This window comes from Scyliorhinus canicula, chromosome 31 (assembly GCF_902713615.1).
Source record: "Scyliorhinus canicula chromosome 31, sScyCan1.1, whole genome shotgun sequence".
NCBI lineage: Eukaryota > Metazoa > Chordata > Chondrichthyes > Carcharhiniformes > Scyliorhinidae > Scyliorhinus > Scyliorhinus canicula.
In genome coordinates this window covers 6,842,952-6,863,225 of record NC_052176.1, presented here as the reverse complement: position 1 = coordinate 6,863,225, position 20,274 = coordinate 6,842,952, and the positions used below count along the sequence as shown (strand labels likewise).

The 20,274-nt window shown below is 52.3% G+C and overlaps 1 protein-coding gene across 1 annotated transcript; it reads right to left on the bottom strand.

Annotated features, from left to right (window-relative positions):
• Nucleotides 1–7,332: 7,332 nt before the first annotated feature.
• LOC119958845 (RNA-binding protein 4-like) lies at nt 7,333–9,261 on the bottom strand. Its single transcript, XM_038787349.1, has 2 exons — nt 8,761–9,261; nt 7,333–7,349 (listed from the first exon to the last, which is right to left on the bottom strand). The coding sequence occupies exons 1-2, from the start codon at nt 9,185–9,187 to the stop codon at nt 7,333–7,335; spliced, it is 444 nt and encodes a 147-aa protein (XP_038643277.1). The 5' UTR covers nt 9,188–9,261.
• Between the last annotated feature and the right edge of the window lie 11,013 nt (nt 9,262–20,274).

The window sequence follows — 20,274 nt, the reverse complement described above, 5'->3', positions numbered from 1 at the left end:
AGGGTCCCAGGTTCGAGTCCCGGCTGGGTCACTGTCTGTGTGGAGTCTGCACGTCCTCCCCGTGTGTGCGTGGGTTTCCTCCGGGTGCTCCGGTTTCCTCCCACAGTCCAAAGATGTGCGGGTTAGGTGGATTGGCCATGCTAAATTGCCCGTAGTGTAAGGTTAATGGGTTATGGGTATACGGGTTATGTGGGTTTAAGTAGGGTGATCATTGTTCGGCACAACATCGAGGGCTGAAGGGCCTGTTCTGTGCTGTACTGTTCTATGTACACCAGCACAGGGTACACCATGGCACCGCAAGGCCAGAGGCATCAACTACCACCGTAGCCAACTCCCATGCCTTCAAACATCGAGGACAAGAGCGGAGAGTGGTCGGAAGCATTTAGCGGTTCCCTGCGAGTAGGGATGTAGCGGCCGAAACGTCCCCACAAGCGGTCAACTGGAGGGCCGAGAGCTTCAGATTATGGGGACTGCTCCCCTCCCCACCCCCCCGGCCTGACTCACCCGTACTCCGGGTGGCTATCGCCACGAGGTTGGGGAGCCTGGCGGGTGGGCCCTCGGGCTCGCGACCTTCTGCATCCCACATCTTAGGTGAAACGCAACGCTCCGCAAGGTGAGCGGGGAAAGCCTTTGACTCGACGAGACTCGGCTTCCGTTGCTGAGATGCCAGACCGCGACCAAACAGGTGGCAAACTCACCAAAAAGAGGTGGGGGGGGGGGGGACACTTTCCTCATCTTCACAGCAGGCAGCAAATGCTACCGAGGAACAGGGTGAAGTAGGATCCTTGGAATCCCTACAGTGAAGGAGGGGGCCATTCGGCCCATCAACTCTCTGAAAATGCACCTTACCTAGCCCCCCACTCTCTTAACTTAACCTAACACTAAGGAACAATTTAGCACGCCCAATCCACCTAACCTGCACATCTTTGGACACGAAGGGCAATTTAGCACGGCCAATCCACCTAACCTGCACATCTTTGGACACGAAGGGCAATTTAGCACAGCCAATCCACCTAACCTGCACATCTTTGGACACTAAGGGACAATTTAGCATGGCCAATCCACCTAACCTGCACATCTTTGGACACTAAGGGACAATTTAGCACGGCCAATCCACCTAACCTGCACATCTTTGGACACGAAGGGCAATTTAGCACGGCCAATCCACCTAACCTGCACATCTTTGGACACTAAGGGACAATTTAGCATGGCCAATCCACCTAACCTGCACATCTTTGGACACTATGGGCAATTTAGCATGGCCAATCCACCCAACCTGCACATCTTTGGACTGTGGGAGGAAACCGGAGCACCCGGAGGAAACCCACGCAGACACGGGAAGAACGTGCAGACTCCACACAGACAGTAACCTAAGGCTGGAATCAAACACGGATCTCTGGCGCTGCTAACCAATATACCACCGTATCCGCCCCTCCCTCTTGACAATCTCTCTTCCAATTGGTTCTCCCTTCCACCAGGCTGGAGCTCAAATCGTTTGGAAGTTGTTCAAATGGATTTAAAGTTTAGGCAGCACGGTAGCATGGTGGTTAGCTTAAATGCTTCACAGCTCCAGGGTCCCAGGTTCGATTCCCGGCTGGGTCACTGTCTGTGTGGAGTCTGCACGTCCTCCCTGTGTGTGCGTGGGTTTCCTCCGGGTGCTCCGGTTTCCTCCCACAGTCCAAAGATGCGCGGGTTAGGTGGATTGGCCATGCTAAATTGCCCGTAGTGTCCTAAAATGTAAGGTGGGGGGGGGGGGTTTGTTGGGTTACAGGTATAGGGTGGATACACGAGTTTAAGTAGGGTGATCATGGCTCGGCGCAACATCGAGGGCCGAAGGGCCTGTTCTGTGCTGTACTGTTCTATTCCCTTGCCAGCGTCAAGGATGCCCCCAAAGAGCTGCATTCCCTTCCCACAAGTGGTCCCGCATTGGGGAGCCAAGGCTACCCCGGAGTCGTTCCTCCCTGGCCTCCCAGCCTCTCTCTCTCTCGCTGTCCTGTCACGAGGGAGGAGTCTGCTGCGGTGGTGGGACTGTCCACAGAAGCACAAGGCGGGCTCACGGGTTTCTGGGTAACCGCTCGGGACTGGCACAACTTCAAACAGGCGGCATCCCGATTTGGATTCCTGGCACCCAGCGCACGAAGCCCCGAGGACGGGCACGTTGAAAACCTCCAGCGCTTTGCCCAACGTCCTGCAGTTCTCCGATCGGTGACTGAACTCACGGCGCGAGTGGTTTGGAATCTCTCGGGGGGGGGGGGGGGCACAGGCTGTCTGACACGCTTGGCGCAAGAGGTTTCTTTCATCCTCTCTTGGGGGGGGGGGGGGGTGCAGGCGCCACTGGGCAACGCCAGAGTCTGCCCACCCCTAATTGAACCGGGCATCTCGCCTAGCCATTTCAGAGGGGCGCAGTTAAGTCAACCATATTGCTGTGTGCGGGCGTCAGGAGTTACACGTAGGCCAGACTGGGGTAAGGACGGCAGATTTCCCCCTTGCCCCTAAAGGGGAACGTTAGCGAACCAGATGATTTTGCTTAAAAATCGACGACTGATAATCGTTGCCACGGTCACCGTTACGGAGACGAGCTTTAGAATGACAGGTTTTGTTCATTTAATTTAAATTCCACCAGTGGCCGTGGAGGGATTTGAACCCCTGTCCCCAGACCTCGATGACTAGCCCAGTGACATTAACATCGCAACTGAAAACTTTCCACCTTAAATTATTTAAGGTGGCACCCTTCTTGGCCTAGACCACCTTCGTTTACTTTGAGTTCAAGAGTGGGGTGATGCCCGGGGGGGGGGGGGGGGGGGGGGGGGGGTTGGGGGTGAGAGGGAGTCACGGTCACAAACGGCAGGCAGGTTAAAAGCGGCTTAATTTGGTGGATTGAGCATCGAGCCAAACGGACGCACATTTGGGGATGGGTGGGATTTAGAATCCAGAGACCGTAGTCAGCCGGCCCAAGATAGTTCAGGCACGAAGCTACCAGCGCAGGATTTAGTTGTAGCAACTCAGCCCCCTTCTGCTGTTTCAATAGCTCATTCGTACTTGTACCAGATTGACCAATGTGGGCCCCTGAACAGACTGGCTCTAATTTTAAGTTCGGGACCCTCCCCCCGATCAGCTGGAACCCGCGGAGGACCTGGTGGGGAGTCGAACGGGTTTCAAGGTCGCCCAGCAGAGAAAATTGCATCCATTGGTAACGACAGCTGCGCCTCCAGCACGCACGAGGCATTTGAAAAATGAAATGAAAATCGCTTATTGTCACGAGTAGGCTTCAATAAAGTTACTGTGAAAAGGCTTCAATAAAGTTACTGTGAAAAGCCCCTAGTCACCACATTCCGGCGCCTGTCCGGGGAGGCTGGTACGGGAATCGAACCGTGCTGCTGGCCTGACTGGAAAGCCAGCGATTAGCCCTGTGAGCTAAACCAGCCCCTGGACACATTTGGACACTTGGCCGTGTTATGAAAAGCATTATTATTGGCCAACAAGCTTGTTAATCTTCCATCCCCCTCCCAGTACTCAAGGGCAGGCTTAACTGCAATTCTCAAGGGTGGCCAGTTAAAACCGCCTGCTGGGGAGATCAAGCATCGCCCCCCCCCCGCCCCATTCTCCAAAACAGCCATAAAACAAAAGAACACACTATTGCGGCCTTGTGGCACAGCGAGGGTTAGCTTCCCTGTCCTGGAATCAGAAGCTCCGAGTTTGGGTGTGGTCAGGTCGCCTGGACCCGATCTGCGAGCCTCTTCCACCTTCTCGTGCCGCCAGGAGAGCACGCGGTGTCATGGTGCGCGCCATGCTCGACAGTACACCCATGGGCCGAGAGGGCAGGCTACCCGGTTCACATGCTGGAGCGATGGATAGGGGTCGAGCGGCTACCATTCTGCCGGATCATGCACTGGTCCTTCGTCAGATGTTACCGCCAGCCAGTCCAGATTAAACTCAAATCGCCCTTGGCCTGTCCGACGGGAGTCAAAGGTCAGCACAGGTGGCCCGTTCTACCCCGTCTCTCTGTCTACGCGACTATTAATTTGCAAAGAGCGGAGGTCCCAGCCTGGATCTGAACGGGAATCCACCAGTCACGACCTAGAAACTTGGAAATACCCCATTTTTTACACCTCGTCTTCGCTTCCCCTACGTTAATCGGTCCCCCAGCCATGCTCATATATAACCCCCAACTCCTTTGAAGTGGTAGGTACACCCTCGAGTGCCATTTTGGAAATTCTGGATGAAGACTTTATCTACGCTGGTCCCTTTATCTACCCTCACAGAATTAAACTTGTCAAACATGATTGCTTTTTGGTAAAAACCATGTTTCCTCCGACTAATCATTGTGATTTCCCGTGTCCATTGTCAAGACTTTTGTGGTATTAAGAGATTCCACCATCTTCCAGATGTGACACTAACTGGCCTGGAGCCTCCGATCTCCCCTGTCCGCCTTGCACTTGCTAACTTCACAGCCAGAGCTCTGCGGCCACCTCTTACGGACCCCATGGGTGCAATCAATCAGGTCCCGGGGGTTGGGGGGGGGGGGTTTCAGACAGATTTTAGCACAAGTTTCTCCATCAATAATCGAGTGGTACAGGTCGAATGAGGGGAAGGTTAGAGGTCAATTAGCAGGCAGGCCACAGATAGTACCTCAACAGCGGCACGGTGCGCTCAAGGATCTGATGGCACAGCGGCTCAGGGTGATGTTGGGGGAAGAATGACGGCCAAGAGCAAATCTGGGCACCAGGATATCTTGGATTTGGAAGGAGTGCAATTTAAGTTTACGAGAATGGCACCTGCTCTTCAGGGGTTATGTTACGAGGAGAGATTTATACAAATTAGGCCGGTTTTCTCTAGAATTTAGGTTTTAGGGGTGAAGGTTATTAAAATTAAATGATGATCTGCTCAAAGTCTTCAGCACAGTGCCTCACAGCGCCAGGGACCCGTGTTCAATTCCAGCCTTGGGGTGACTGTGCTGAGTCTGCATGTCCTCCCCGTGTGTGCGTGGGTTTCCTCCGGGTGCTCCGGTTTCCTCCCACAGTGTGAAGATGTGCAAGTTAAATGGAATGGCCATGCAAACAGCTGCCCCTTGGTGTCCAAGAGGTTAGGTGCAGTTACAGGGATAGAGTGCTCCATCATAGAACATACCGTGCAGAAGGAGGCCATTCGGCCCATCGAGTCTGCACCTGACCCACATAAGCCCTCACTTCCACCCTATCCCCGTAACCCAATAACCTCTCCTAACCTTTTTGGACACTAACGGACAATTTATCACGGCCAATCCACCTAACCTGCACGTCTTTGGACTGTGGGAGGAAACCGGAGCACCCGGAGGAAACCCACGCAGACACGGGGAGAACGTGCAAACTCCGCACAGTGATCCAAGCCAGGAATCGAACCTGGGACCCTGGAGCTGTGAAGCCACAGTGCTACTGTGCTGCCCTTTGGTTGGAGTTTCTAGAACTAGGGAGCATCGTCTGAAGGTTCAGGCCAGACCGTTCAGATGTTAGGATTTTAACATTGATTTAACATAGAATTCAGTGCAGGCCATTCGGCCCATCGAGTCTGCACCGGCCCTTGGAAACAGCACCCTACCCAAGCCCACATCTCCACTCCATCCCCATAACCAGTAACCCCACCCAATACCAAGGGCAATTTTGGTCACGAAGGGCAATTTAGCACGGCCAATCCACCTAACCTGCACATCTTTGGACACGAAGGGGCAATTTAGCACGGCCAATCCACCTAACCTGCACATCTTTGGACACGAAGGGGCAATTTAGCACGGCCAATCCACCTAACCTGCACATCTTTGGACACGAAGGGGCAATTTAGCACGGCCAATCCACCTAACCTGCACATCTTTGGACTTTGGGAGGAAACCCACGCACACACGGGGGGAGAATGTGTAGACTCCGCACAGACAGTGGTCCAAGCCGGGAATCGAACCTGGGACCCTGGAGCTGTGAAGCAATTGTGCTAACCACAATGCTACCGTGCTGCCCATGGACTGCTACCCATAAAGAGTGGTAGAGATTTGGGACTCTCTCCCACAACTGATGCCAGACCTGTTGTTAATTTAAAATCGGAGCTAGATAAAGCAAAGATATTAAGGGATACGGGCCAAAGGCGGATATATGGAGTTAGGTCATGATCTCAGTGAATGGCGGGACAGAATCGAGGGGCTGAATGGCCTCCGCCTGTCCCTACAAGACCCACTGACAAAATCTGACCGTTCGTTCCGTTTGTCTTGCAATCGTATTTCATGGGATGAGGGGGGCACGGGTCTGTTCCCCACACTGGCAACCCAGCGACTGATAAATCTGGCCAAGACAAAGTATAGAGCAGTGAAGCATGCACGCCCCTAGTAGCCCTCGAGCCAAATAAAGAAGACGGCACTTACCGGATCAGCAACTGGCTGTTCCCCAACACTTTCAGCAGAACCAGAGGTGGGATATTGCACCGCGGAGAACGTGGGGACGATCGCCAGACGCCCCCCCCCCCCCCCCCAAACCCAGGAAGCGTTTGTTTTTTAAATCGAGAAGGACACGAGGAACCCACTCCAGATAGAGCCGAAAACGATAGGACTGGTACCCGAAAGCCGGCACAAGTTTTATTCACACATGGTCAAGTAGGAAACGACACGTACAGAGGTGGATACATTTGATCTTTGCACTTGTCGTCCGCCAGCCGATTTGTGTTATTTTTTTTTAAATATTAAAAGCGACGATCGAACGAATGAAAGCGGAGGCGACTACATCGTGTCGGCATTTTACAAAACGGTCCATTCTCCGGCAGGTTTACACGCACATTCAACGCCCTTCACACCCACCCTAACCCTCCCCGCCATCTCCCCCCCCCCCCCCCCCCAACCGAGATAAAACGAGGAAACTAGTTCCACTTCACAAATCACGGATCGAGCAACCGCAGAGCGGAAGTCCATTTAAACAAATAACGGTTCATTCGACAGCCACCCATGGCTTGGCACCACCCCCCTCCGATGCCGGTCCGACCGGATACTTTACACGGATACGGCTCCAGTCACTAATCCCGACCCACGTACAAATTGGTCAACGCCAGCAAGCCGGAGAAGGTTACGGAAGGGAAGGGGGGGGTTGTGTGGAAGCGGGAAGGGACTGAGCTTGCCGAAGCGCGTGACACGGGCCGGATTGGCGCCGCAAAGCTCCTGGGCATCCCAGCGACGCACGGAATTGCGGCCTCCCCACCCCCCCACCACCGCCATCGCCCACCCGTAAACGACCGCCGTTAACCGACAGGACACGCTGTCTTTGAAGGGGCGGCGATGAAAAGTCCAAGTTTGGGTGGCTCAGGTACTCTGTCATCCCGCAGCGTCTACACCTGCAGATCATCTTAAAACAAACAGAGAGAGAGAGAGGATTAAACATCAGCCCGGCTTGGTTTTGTTCGTCCAACGGTCCTCCATCCTGCAGTGGCCGGGTGCCACGGTCCGTGGTGTCTACAAGGATCCTTCCGTCGAAACACTGGGGCTGGGCTTGAACCGATGGCCCCCAAAGCACATTGAAAGCAGATGTGATTTGGGCCAGGGAGGAGGAGAAAGAAGTGCATCATTAGTATTGCTTAAGAGAGACAAGTTGCCAGAGCTTTGCAGTTTGCAATTAATTGCAGGGTAAACCAAATTTCAAAGCATCACAATATATACTGGAGGAAAAGGGGCCGATTGGTTGACACCAAAGCACGGCCATTAAAAAAAAACGGCTACTAGGTTATTAAAAAAAGACTTGAGATTCCTTTTGTTTGAAGGGAAGAGATCGCGCAGGCGTAAATGAGCCGCATTATGAGCTCCACCGATGAGTTTAAGTGGGCTGCCTATCCACTGGCACACTCAGGATTTTACAGTCAGTGCTGCCCAACCACCGAATTCCATCAACAGCAGACATTTTGCAAGCCGGGTGGGCAGCCATCGTCTGAAATTTGGTATTCCTGCGTTTACCCTGACCCAAGGCCAAAAGCTTCGGCAATATGTTCCCCTTTCAGCAATATTAAAGTTCTGCACGATCTTGTAAACTATCGATCACTCTAGCACAGTGAATAAGGGGCAATTTAGCACGGCCAATTCACCTAACCCGCACATCTTTGGACACTAAGGGACAATTTAGCGCGGCCAATCCACCTAACCTGCACATCTTTGGACACTAAGGGACAATTTAGCACGGCCAATCCACCTAACCTGCACATCTTTGGACACTAAGGGACAATTTAGCACGGCCAATCCACCTAACCTGCACATTTTTGGACACCAAGGGACAAGTTCAGCGTGGCCAATCCGTCTAACCCGGACATCTTGGGAACAATTCAGCTTCTCCGAAGCCGCCCCCACCCCCGTCGACCCCTCAGTAGCCCCAAAGCTTCCCCCCGTAGCCGTTGCTGAGGCCGCTGCGGAGGGCTGCGCCCCGGAGGTAAGAGGAAGGGTGGGGAGGGGGAGGCGGAGGAGGGGGGAGAGGGGGCAGGACGCGGCGGTCGCGGGGCGTAGGGTGGGAGAGGAGGTAGGGGGAGGGAGGGGGAGGGGAGGCGGGGGCAGCAGGCGGCGGCCGTAGGGGTCGTGGCAGGTGGGTAGCGGGCGGCCAGGGGGTGGTGAGGAGTGGGCGGCGGGGGAGGGACCAGGCGGCGGGGCAGGTAGCCGGGTGGTGGGGGGGGCGGGAGGAGGTGGGGGGGGAAGGGGGGTGGGGGGAGGGAGGAAGAGGGGGCGGGGCCACCCCGGCCCCGCCCCCCCGCCCCGGATTTGGACCGGGAGAGCTGCACGTAGACGCGCTGGCCGGCCAGCTGGGAGCCGCTCAGGCCGCGCACGGCCTCCAGCGCCTGGCGCTCCTTCTCCATGTGCACGAAGGCGTAGTTCTTGACGATGTCGCACTCGAGCACGCGCCCGTAGGCCTGGAAGAGCCGCTGGAGGTCCCGCGTGCGCGCCCCCGCCGCCACGGTTGCCCACGTACAGCTTGGTGCCGTTGCGCAGGCGCGCCGTGGCCAGCTCCACCGTCAGCGGCGAGGCGCGCAGCGGGCGCCGGTGCAGCTCGCCGATCGCCCGCTTGGCCTCCGCCTCCTTCTCCATGTGCACGAAGGCGTAGCTGCTCAGCACGTCGCACTCGTTCACCTCGCCGTACTTCTCGAAGAGCGGCCGCAGCTCCGAGGCCTCGCAGCCCCGCGGCAGGTTGCCCACGAAGATCTTCACCATTTTCGGCGGTGGGTGGGTTGGTGCAAAGCGGCAGCTGGCGTGCGGGACCCACCCCCTCGCTTCCGTCCGGCGACTGAGCGGGTGGGGGCGCCGAATGGCCGCTTTATATAGGAGGCGGTATCCGCCGTCATCACGCACAGCATTAACGTCACGCGCACTGCCCGGGCGTCACCTCGCACTTACCTGACATCACGTCCTCTGCTCAGAACGTCGCCACGCACAGCCCTAACATCCCCGCCCACTGCCCGAACGTCATCACGCACTGCCCCAACATCCGCGAGCACTGCCCAAACGTCACCGCGCACTGCTCTGACAGACCCGCCCGCTGCCCAAACGTCACCACGCACTGCTCTTACACACCCGCCCACTGCCCATAGCGTCACCACGCACAGCTTTCACACCCCTGCCCATTACGTCATCACGCATTACCTGGCATCCCCGCCCATTGATTTGACGTCACCACGCATTCCCTCACAACCCCGCCCATTGTCCAAACGTCATCAAACACGGCTCTCGCATCCCCGCGCTGCCCAAACGTCACCACGCACTACCCCAACATTCCGCCCACTTCCCCAAACGTCACCACGCACTGCCCTAACAACCCCGCCCACTGCCCAAAACGTCACCACGCACTGCTCGAACACCCCTGCCCACTGCCGAAAACGTCACCACGCACTGCCCTAGAACTCCCCGCCCACTGCCCAAAACGTCACCACGCACTAGACAGAACGCGCGCCCCCGTCGCCATGGGGACGGTGCATGCGGCCCCGCCCCCAGCTCCCATTGTTGAAGGCAACCTGGGCAACTTGGGCCTAGTCAGACCACAAAGCCTGAGCCTCATTCAGTTAGACTTCCACACTACTGTACCTGGCCCATATCCCTCTACACCCACCCTGCAAACTGCTTATTAAAGGACAAATTGTACCCGCCTCTATCACTGCCTTGTAAATCTCTTTTGCACTCTTTCTAGTTGAACAATATCATTTCTATAATAGGCTGACCAGAACTAAACACAATGTTCCATGTGCGGTCTTACCAATGTCTTGCACAACTTCAACAAGACGTTCCAACATTCTGACCAATAGAACCCAGCATTGCTGAATGCCTTCTTCACCACCCTGTCCACCTGCGACTCCACCTTCAAGGAGCTATGAACCTGTACCCTTAGATCTCTTTGTTCTGTAACTCTCCCCAACTACCTCTCATTAACTGAGTAGACCCTGCCCTGACTTATGCATCACCTCACATTTATCCAAATTAAACTCCCCTCGGCCCACTGGCCCAATTGGGGAAGATCCTGTTGCAATCTTCTATAACCTTCTTCACTGTCCACGAATCCTCGTACCTTAGTGTCATCAGCAAACTTACTAACCATGCCTCCGGCCTTATATAAAACAGCGAACCCAGCACCGATCCCTGAGGCACACCGCTGGTCACAGGCCTCCAGTTTGAAAAACAACCCTCCACAACCACCCTTTGGCTTTGGACTCCAGGCCAATTTTGTATCCAATTGGCTTCCTCACCCTGGATTCCGTGAGTTTTCGCAGTCCTTATTGGCCCCGTCCTGCTATATGTATGCTTTCCATCAAAGCAAGCATGCTCTGGGGAATATTTGCACCTGAAGTGCATGGCAATGGGTTTACTGCACTGCAAGAGGCTGTAACAAATTACTTTAAGTCCAAGTCATTTCCTTCTTCTGATTTGCTGTCTTCTTTACTGGCTTTGGAAGAACTACTGGCCATTTGGTCAAGATTAGTTAGCGACAGGTCTATTGTCATGTGAGAGTACCTTTAAGAAATGGATGTTTAAGCAATGTACCTTTGAGAAATGGAGCAGCCCATATTACTGAAGTGATGTCAGAGGGTGGGTGGAGCTGGGTTTTTAGCTCAGCCATTTTGCAGTGTTTTGGTTTCAGTTTTGAAGAAAAGAGCTTGTGTGTGTCTGTGTTTGCAGTGAGCTGGATCTGCTGTGATCTCTGCCAGGAAAGGCTATCTCTGAATCATTTGGGTGATTTAAACTCACAATAGTAATGTATTTAACCTGATGTATTTCTGTTTAAAGATGTTAAGTCTTTTGGAGGTTTGAAGGAACATTTTGAGGGATTATTTAGTGTTGTGTTATTTTCGGGGTTATCTTTGAAGTAAGGGGTGTTAAGGGATCCAATGTTTATATAAAAAGGTTAAGTTGAATTCATGGAATAAACAGTGTTTTGTGTTTAAAAACCCACGTGTCCATAATTATAATACCACACCTGGAGACCAAGCCATGTGCTTCAAAAGCAACAATACATTAAAGGGAGAGGTTGGTTGAACTCCATGATACATTTTGGGGTTCTGAAAATGCCGCTCCCATAACACTATTCAGTAACAGTTCAAAGGTCAGCATCTCCTCGCCCACACATTTGTCAGGCCCCACGCCCCTGCCCACAGAGAGACAACTCAGGAAGGAGGTATAATTCTGCTTCACAGCCGAGGGAGAGGTCCCAAACCCAGCAGAGAGGACAGGGAGAAGTCTAAAAACGGAGCTCCACCTCATGGAAGACGGCAAGTGCTAGAAACAGGAACCAATGAAGTTAGGAAAGGGACAAACAGGTCTCATTATGAGAAAGGGCTGTGGAGAATAGATCGGGAGTGAAGCAGACCCGGGGGAAAGCCCAAGTAGAGATCCTGAAAAGAAACCCCAAAGTTCCGGGAAAGCGATCAAAGATTGGTAATTTGTAGAATCCCGACAGTGCAGAATCCCATTTGCCAGCACTTGACACACGAACGTTAGGACAGGCCAAGTGCTCATCCAGGTACTTTTTAAAGGACGTGAGGCAACCCGCCTCTACCACCCTCCCAGGCAGTGCGTTCCAGACCATCACCACCCTCTGGGTAAAAAAGATGTTCCTCAAATCCCCAACTAAACCTCCCGCCCCTCACCTTGAACTTCTGTCCCCACGTAACTGACCCCTCAACTAAGGGAAACAGCAGGGAGAAATGTTTAGACACATGCAGGGTCGAGATTTTGCCAGGAAGGAGATGCAGAGCTTCCCGGAGGAACCGGCCTCCACATTGCTGGAGGAGGTGCTGACGACAAGGGGACTGGAGAAGAGGGTAGTGTCAGCGGGGTATGGAGCTATTTTGGAAGAGGATAAGGCACCACTGGAAGGGATCAAAGCAAAGTGGGAGGAAGAGTTGGGAGAGGTTTGTGCAGGGGGGGGGTCAGGATTGAAAGCACTAGCAACAGCGCCGCTCCCGATGGCCCCAGGGAAATACTCAGGGAGTCCGGGAATAATAGCTTCATTGAGAATTTGGAGGCAGTTTCGCCAACACTTCGGGTTAGGGGCAGGGTCAAGGGAAATGTCGATTCGGGGGAACCACAGATTTAAGCCAGGGAAGAGGGGTGGAAATTTTCAAAAATGGGAGGAGAAGGGGATTAAGCCCAAAAAGATTTGTTTCTTCGGGGTCGGTTTGCAGGATTGAAGGAGCTGGAAGCGAAGTATGGGCTGGAGCAGGGGGAAATGTTTAGATACATGCAGGTTCGAGATTTTGCCAGAAAGGAGATACAGAGCTTCCCGGAGGAGCCGGCCTCCACATTGCTGGAGGAGGTGCTGACGACAGGGGGGCTGGAGAAGGGGGTGGTGTCGGCGGTTTACGGAGCTATTTTGGAAGAGGAGAAGGCACCACTGGAAGGGATCAAAGCAAAGTGGGAGGAAGAGTTGGGAGAGGGTATGGAGGAGGGGTTCTGGTGTGAGGTGCTCCGGAGAGTGAATGCCTCCACCTCACTCACGAGGTTGGGGCCGATACAGCTGAAGGTGGTATACAGAGTACACCTCACGAGGGTGAGGATGAGCTGATTTTTTGAAGGAGTAGAAGATGTGTGTGAACGTTGCGAGGGGGGGAGGGGGGCTACATATGTTTGGTCCTGTCCAAAGCTAGCGGATTACTGGAAGGAGGTTTTTAGGGTAATTTTCCAAGGTGGTGCACGTGAAACTGGGATGCCATATTCGGGGACCAGCCGGGGTTGGAAACGGGCACGGAGGCAGATGTTGCAGCCTTCGCCTCGTTGATCACCCGAAGGCGGATCCTGTTGGGATGGAGAGCAGCCTCTCCATCCTGTGCCCTGGCGTGGCGGGGGGGGGGGACCTGCTGGAATACTTGACCCTTGAGAAGGTTAAGTTTGAACTGAGGGGAAGGATGGAGGGGTTCTACAATTCATGGGCATTATTCATCATGCACTTTCGAGAACTGGATAACATCGAACATTAGTTGGGAGGAGGGGGGTGGATGGGTTGAGAGGGGGAATGGGTGGGTGGGTTGGGGGGGGATGGGTGGGTGGGTTGGGGGGGGGAGGGGGATGTGTATATTAAGGGCGATTCTGGGTAATCCCTGATTCCTTTTTGTCATTTGTCTGTGTGAATATGTGGGCTAATGTTTGGGAGTTGGTGGGAGGATGGGATTGTTGTTATTGATATGGGGATTGACATATCTGTTGCTGATTATTGTTTATTGTTGGTGGGTGGAAATTCGGGAGAAAATGTGAAAAAGGTGGAGAATAAAAATATATATTTTTTTAACTAAAGGTATCAGCTGCTCCCTATCCACGCCCCTCATAACCTTGTCCACCTCGATCAGGCCGCCCCTCAGTCTTCTCTGCTCCAGCGAAAGCAACCCGAGCCTATCCAACCTCTCTCCATAACTTAAACGTTCCATCCCAAGCAAGATCCTGGTGAATCTCGGGTGGCACGGTGATGCAGTGGTTAGCACTGCTGCCTCACGGCGCCGAGGTTTCAATCCGGGTCACTGTCCGTGTGGAGTTTGCACATTCTCCCTGTGTCTGCGTGGGCCCCACCCCCACAACCCAAAGCTGTGCAGTATAGGTGGATTAGCCACGCTAAATTGCCTCTGGTAAATCGCGGTGAATCTCCTCTGCACCCCCTCCAGTACAATCACATCCTTCCTATAATGTGACGACCAGAACTGCACATAGTACTCCTGCTGTGGCCTCAACAAAGTTCTACACAACTCCAACATAGAACAGTACAGCACAGTACAGGTCCTTCAGCCCACGATGTTGTGCCGACCATTTATCCTAATCTAAGATCAACCTAACCTACACCCCTTCAATTTACTGCTGTCCATGTGCCTGTCTAAGAGTCGCTTCAATGTCCCTAATGACTCTGACTCCACCACCTCTGCTGGCAGTGCATTCCACACACCCACCACTCTCTGTGTAAAGAACCGACCTCTGACCTATACCTTCCTCCAATCACCTTAAAATTATGTCCCCTCGTGACAGCCATTTCCGCCCTGGGGTAAAGTCTCTGGCTATCCACTCTGGCTATCCAAGCCTCTCATCACCTTTACACCTCTATCAAGTCACCTCTCTGCCTTCTTCGCTCCAGTGAGAAAAGCCCTCGCTCCCTCAACCTTTCTTCATAAGACATGCCCCTCCAGTCCAGGCAGCATCCTGGTAAATCTCCTCTGTACCCTCTCCAAAGCATCCACATCCTTCCTATAATGAGGCGACCAGAACTGGACATAATATTCCAAGTGTGGTCTAACCAGGGTTTTATAAAGCTGCAGCAAAACCTCGCAGCTCTTAAACTCCATCCCCCTGTTAATGAAAGCCAACACACCATACGCCTTCTTAACAATCCTATCAACCTGGGTGGCAGCTTTGAGGGATCTATGTACGTGGGCCCCAAGATCCCGCTGTTCCTCCACACTTCCAAGAATCCTGCCTTTAACCCTGTATTCAGCATCCAAATTCGACCTTCCAAAATGAATCACTTCACATTTATCAAGGTTGAACTCCATCTGCCACTTCTCAGCCCAGCTCTGCATCCTGTCAATGTCCTGTTGTAACCTGCAACAACTCTCAACATTATCTACAACTCCCCCAACCTTCGTGTCATCGCCAAACATGCCTCGATTGATAACGGCAAGTGTCCCATGTGCCTTTTTCACCCCCCTATTAACCTGCCCTCCACATTCAGAGGTCTATGGACAAACAGGCCAAGGTCCCTTTGTTCCTCAGAACTTCCCAATGCCAGGCCATTCATTGAATACTTCCTTGTCACATTACTCCTTCCAAAGTGAATCACCTCACACTTTTCAGGGTTAAATTCCATCAGACACTTTTCTGCCCATTTGACCATCCCGTCTACATCTTCCTGTAACTCAAGACACTCAGCCTCATTGTTTTTTTTTTTTTAAATTTAGTGTACCCAATCATTTTTCCAATTAAGGGGCAATTTAGAGTGGCCAATCCACCTAGCTTGCACCTTTTTGGGTTGTGGGGGCGAAACCCACGCAAACACGGGGAGAATGTGCAAACTCCACACGGACAGTGACCCAGAGCCGGGATCGAACCTGGGACCTCGGCGCCGTGAGGCAGCAGTGCTACTCACTGCGCCACCGTGCTGCCCTCAGCCTCATTGTTAACCACCCGGCCAATCATAAGACCATAAGAAATAGGAGCAGAATTAGGCCACTCGGCCCATCGGGTCTGCTCTGCCATTCAATCATGGCTGATATTTTTCTCATCCCTATTCTCCTGCCCTCTCCCCATAACCCCTGATCCCCTTATTAATCAAGAACCTATCTATCTCTGTCTTAAAGACATTAGTGATTTGGCCTCCACAGCCTTCTGCGGCAAAGAGTTCCACAGATTCACCACCCTCTGGCTGAATAAATTCCTCCTCATCTCTGTTTTAAAGGATCGTTCCTTTAGTCTGAGATTGTGTCCTCTGCTTCTAGCTTTTCCTACAAGTGGAAACATCCTCTCCACGTCCACTCTATCCAGGCCTCACAGTATCCTGTAACTTTCAATCAGATCCCGCCCCCCCCATCCTTCTAAACTCCAACGAGTACAGACCCAGAGTCCTCAACCGTTCCTCATACGACAAGCTCTTCATTCCCGGGATCATTCTTGTGAACCTCCTCTGGACCCTTTCCAAGGCCCCAGCATGTCCTTCCTTAGATACGGGGTCCAAAACTGCTCACAATACTCCAAATGGGGTCTGACCAGAGCCTTATACAGCCTCAATCTTTGGGTCATCCACAAATTTATTAGAATTAGAATTAGAATTAGAACAGTACAGCACAGAACAGGCCCTTCGGCCCTCAATGTTGTGCCGAGCAATGATCACCCTACTCAAGCCCACGTATCCACCCTATATCAGTAACCCAACAACCCCCATTAACATTATTTTTTAGGACACTAAGGGCAATTTAGCCTGGCCAATCCACCTAACCCGCACATCTTTGGACTGTGGGAGGAAACCGGAGCACCCGGAGGAAACCCACGCAGACACGGGGAGGACGTGCAGACTCCGCACAGACAGTGACCCAGCCGGGAATCGAACCTGGGACCCTGGAGCTGTGAAGCTTTGATGCTAACCATCATGCTACCCTGCTGCCCTCATGCTACCGTGCTGCCCGACCCCCCCCCCCCCCTCCCACCCCACACACACATAGTCATCTGTATCGTTTATCTAAATGATGAATAAGAGGGGACACAGCACAGATCCTTGTGGTCCGCTACTGGTCATCGGCTCCCAGTCACCAAAACAGCCCGTCTGTCATCAGGACACTTGTGTTCTGCTTGTTACGGCCGAAGAACTGAAATTGTGTTGGCGCTTTGATGCTGGAGGGCATTTGTTGTGTCAGCCATGCTCTTGCCATGGTTTGGGCCTTGAAGGGAAGTCAAGAATCCCGCCCTGATTCAATCGTGGCCGACACACCCAGGCGAGTTTTAAAAAGGGGCCAGGTCCGCGCACGGGCGTTACAGGGACGGCCGCCTGGCCTTTGGAGTTCAGTGGACGGGCGATGCTGCTTGCTGTGTCCCAGCCCATCTGACTGGCAGGTGTTGCACGTTTTACTTGAGTGTATTACGCGTTTATTGGAGTGTATTAACACGCCTCCGTTTAAAGGCCGTGTGCTTAACACTACTACAGCTCTGTGTATGTAATTTCAGCTCGGAGTCGCCAGGTGCCGTATTTAGACACCTCACAAGTATATCAAGGTCAGGTTCAAAGTAATAAAACTGTACACCGATTAGTAAGTTCAAACGATTAATATTTATTATAACCAATATAATAAATACGCATGCATACGCTAAAGACTAATACTTATTTCTACTATTAAACGACTAAATACTTATCTAAGTAGGAACCAGCAAGGTCAGGGGACAAGGCCTTTGTTCCTTTCCGGACTGCACCTTCTGTTCACTAATAGTCGGCTAGAGTATAAGCAATGCTGGGGTCACGTAGCGAGCGTCGATTTGGCACTTACTGATCGATGGCTGGTGCTCAACGGCCGGTGATGAAAGACAGGATCTGGAGGCTGGGGTCGGAGTCAGGATGCAACAGCCTAGGCCGGAGTCTGGAAGCAACAGATCTGGGCCGGAGTCAACAGCAAGCCGGAGCACAACAGACAGAACCATGTGCGGGGTCTACCTTTATAGGTCCCCCAAAGTCCGTGCCTCTTCGGGGCGGGCCTCTACCTGCCATGTATCGATTGGGTCATTTCCCAATCGATATTTTACAAATCCCCCAATCTGAGGGTTTCTTCTCGATGGGTGGGGCGGTCTCTATGGGTCTCTGTGATGGATACTTATGGTGCCGTTTCGTCTGGGCCTCTCTCAAAAGTATCTATTCATATCTAAATGTATCTATTGTGCTGGCCTGGATCTTGATCGCCTCATTACTATGCAAAGCGTTGTTGCCATTTACACCTTTGGTTGAGATCTTGTACCTGGCCATAAACTGGTTTCGATACGTGCAGAATGCTAATTAGCCTTCTGCAAACTGCTTGTCCTGGCTAAGACTGTTTTCTCCCTGCAGCCTTAGCAGTTCTCCATTTTGGTAGCCCAGTGTCCATCTTAGGTGGCTACACAGGGGTGAAGCTCTGAAAAGCTGCAGTGGAGCCACGCCAGCCGAAGGGACATTTGAATAGAAAATGCCAATCGCTCTCCTGCAGGAAGTGCGTCACTACTCCTGCCGGCGTGCAAAGGTGTTGTGTGAGGAACGAGGTGAGTTGCTGTCCCCATGGAATTCAAGGAAGTTCCTCTTTCGTTTATTTTTTTGGAAAATATTTTGTTAGGGCATTTATAATTTTAACATTTCATACAAAGAGATCCAGCAAACACAAAAAAACCCCACAATAAAAATAGGGCAGCACGGTAGCACATGTGGATAGGACTGTGGCTTCACAGTGCCAGGGACAAAGGTTCGATTCCCCGCTGGGTCACTGTCTGTGCGGAATGAAATGAAATGAAAATCGCTTAGTGTCACAAGTAGGCTTCAATGAAGTTACTGTGAAAAGCCCCTAGTCGCCACATTCCGGCGCCTGTCCGGGGAGGCTGGTACGGGAATCGAACCGTGCTGCTGGCCTGCCTTGGTCTGCTTTAAAAGCCAGCGATTTAGCCCAGTGTGCTAAACCAGCCTCTGCATGTCCTCCCAGTGTCTGCGTGGGTTTCCTCCGGGTGCTCCGGTTTCCTCCCGCAGTCCAAAGACGTGCAGGTTAGGTGGATTGGCCATGATAAATTGCCCTTAGTGTCCAAAAAGGTTAGGAGGGATTATTGGGTTACAGGGATAGGGTGGAAGTGAGGATTTAAGTGGGTCGGTGAAGACTCGATGGGCCGAATGGCCTCCTTCTAGACTGTATGTTCTATCTTATGCGGATTTAGTGAAGTCTTGCCACACTAAAAGAGTTGGCAGGTCATGTTACAGTTGTATCGGACTTTGGTTCGGCCACATTTGGAATACTGCCTGCAGTTCTGGTCGCCACATTACCAGAAGGATGTGGATGCTTTGGAGAGGGTGCAGAGGAGGTTCACCAGGATGTTGCCTGGTATGGAGGGGGCTAGCTATGAAGAAAGGTTGAATAGATTAGGATTGTTTTCATTGGAAAGACGGAGGTTGAGGGGAGACCTGATTGAGGTCTACAAAATTATGAGAGGTATGGACAGGGTGGATAGCAACAAGCTTTTCCCAAGAGTGGGGGTGTCAGTTACAAGGGGGTCACGATTTCAAGGTGAGAGGGGGAAAATTTAAGGGAGATGTGCGTGGAAAGTTTTTTACGCAGAGGGTGGTGGGTGCCTGGAACGCTTTGCCAGCGGAGGTGGTAGAGGCGGGCACAATAGCATCATTTAAGATGCATCTGGACAGATATATGAATGGGTGGGGAACAGAGAGAAGTAGACCTTGGAAAAAAAAAAAGAAAATCGCTTATTGTCACGAGTAGGCTTCAAATGAAGTTACTGTGAAGAGCCCCTAGTCACCACATTCCGGCGCCTGTTCGGGGAGGCTGTTCGGCAACAGGTTTAGATAAAGGATCTGGATCGGCGCAGGCTGGGAGGGCCGAAGTTCCTGTGCTGTCATTTTCTTTGTTCTTTGTTTTAAAGCTCAGTAGAAATTTGAGTTAAACTTCTCGGATGCAACAAGAATCTTTTGTTGCCTCTATTTGATTGAAATTAGGAGAAACTTAAATCTATTCTCAATAAAGTCCGGCTCGCAAAAGGGCTTAAAGAGAAGTAACTTGTGCACAATTTAAGTTTCAAAATAATGCAGAAATGGTTTCTTGCTTACGGCAAAACAGCTTGCATTTACTTCAAGAGTTAGAGTGGAAAGGTGAAAATAGAAATTGCAAATAGTTAGGTCAGAGTATAGGATGATCCCAGAATAAAGATGGCCGTGCGGACCATGATATTTAAAGACCATTTTATCAGTCTGAAGGCAAACGTAATTTTCTCTAACCTATAAAATCCTCTACACCTTTATGTCGTCCTAATTGGTTTGGTTGAGAATCAAATACATTTGATTCGATGGTTAACTGTCAATCCTTAATGTGCAACAGACGTTCTGAACGTTTCATGTTTGAATAATTGTGTATGCTCTGGCAGTGTTCTTCAATCTTCTTTTCCGGGGACCCATTTTTACCAACCGGCCAACCTTCGGGACCCAACCCGGCCGTCCAGCGGGACCCAAGCCGGCCGACCTTCACAACCCACGCCGGCCAACCTTCGCGACCCACGCCGGCCGACCTGCGCGACCCACGCCGGCCGACCTGCGCGACCCACCATTTTCTCTCACCTTGTTT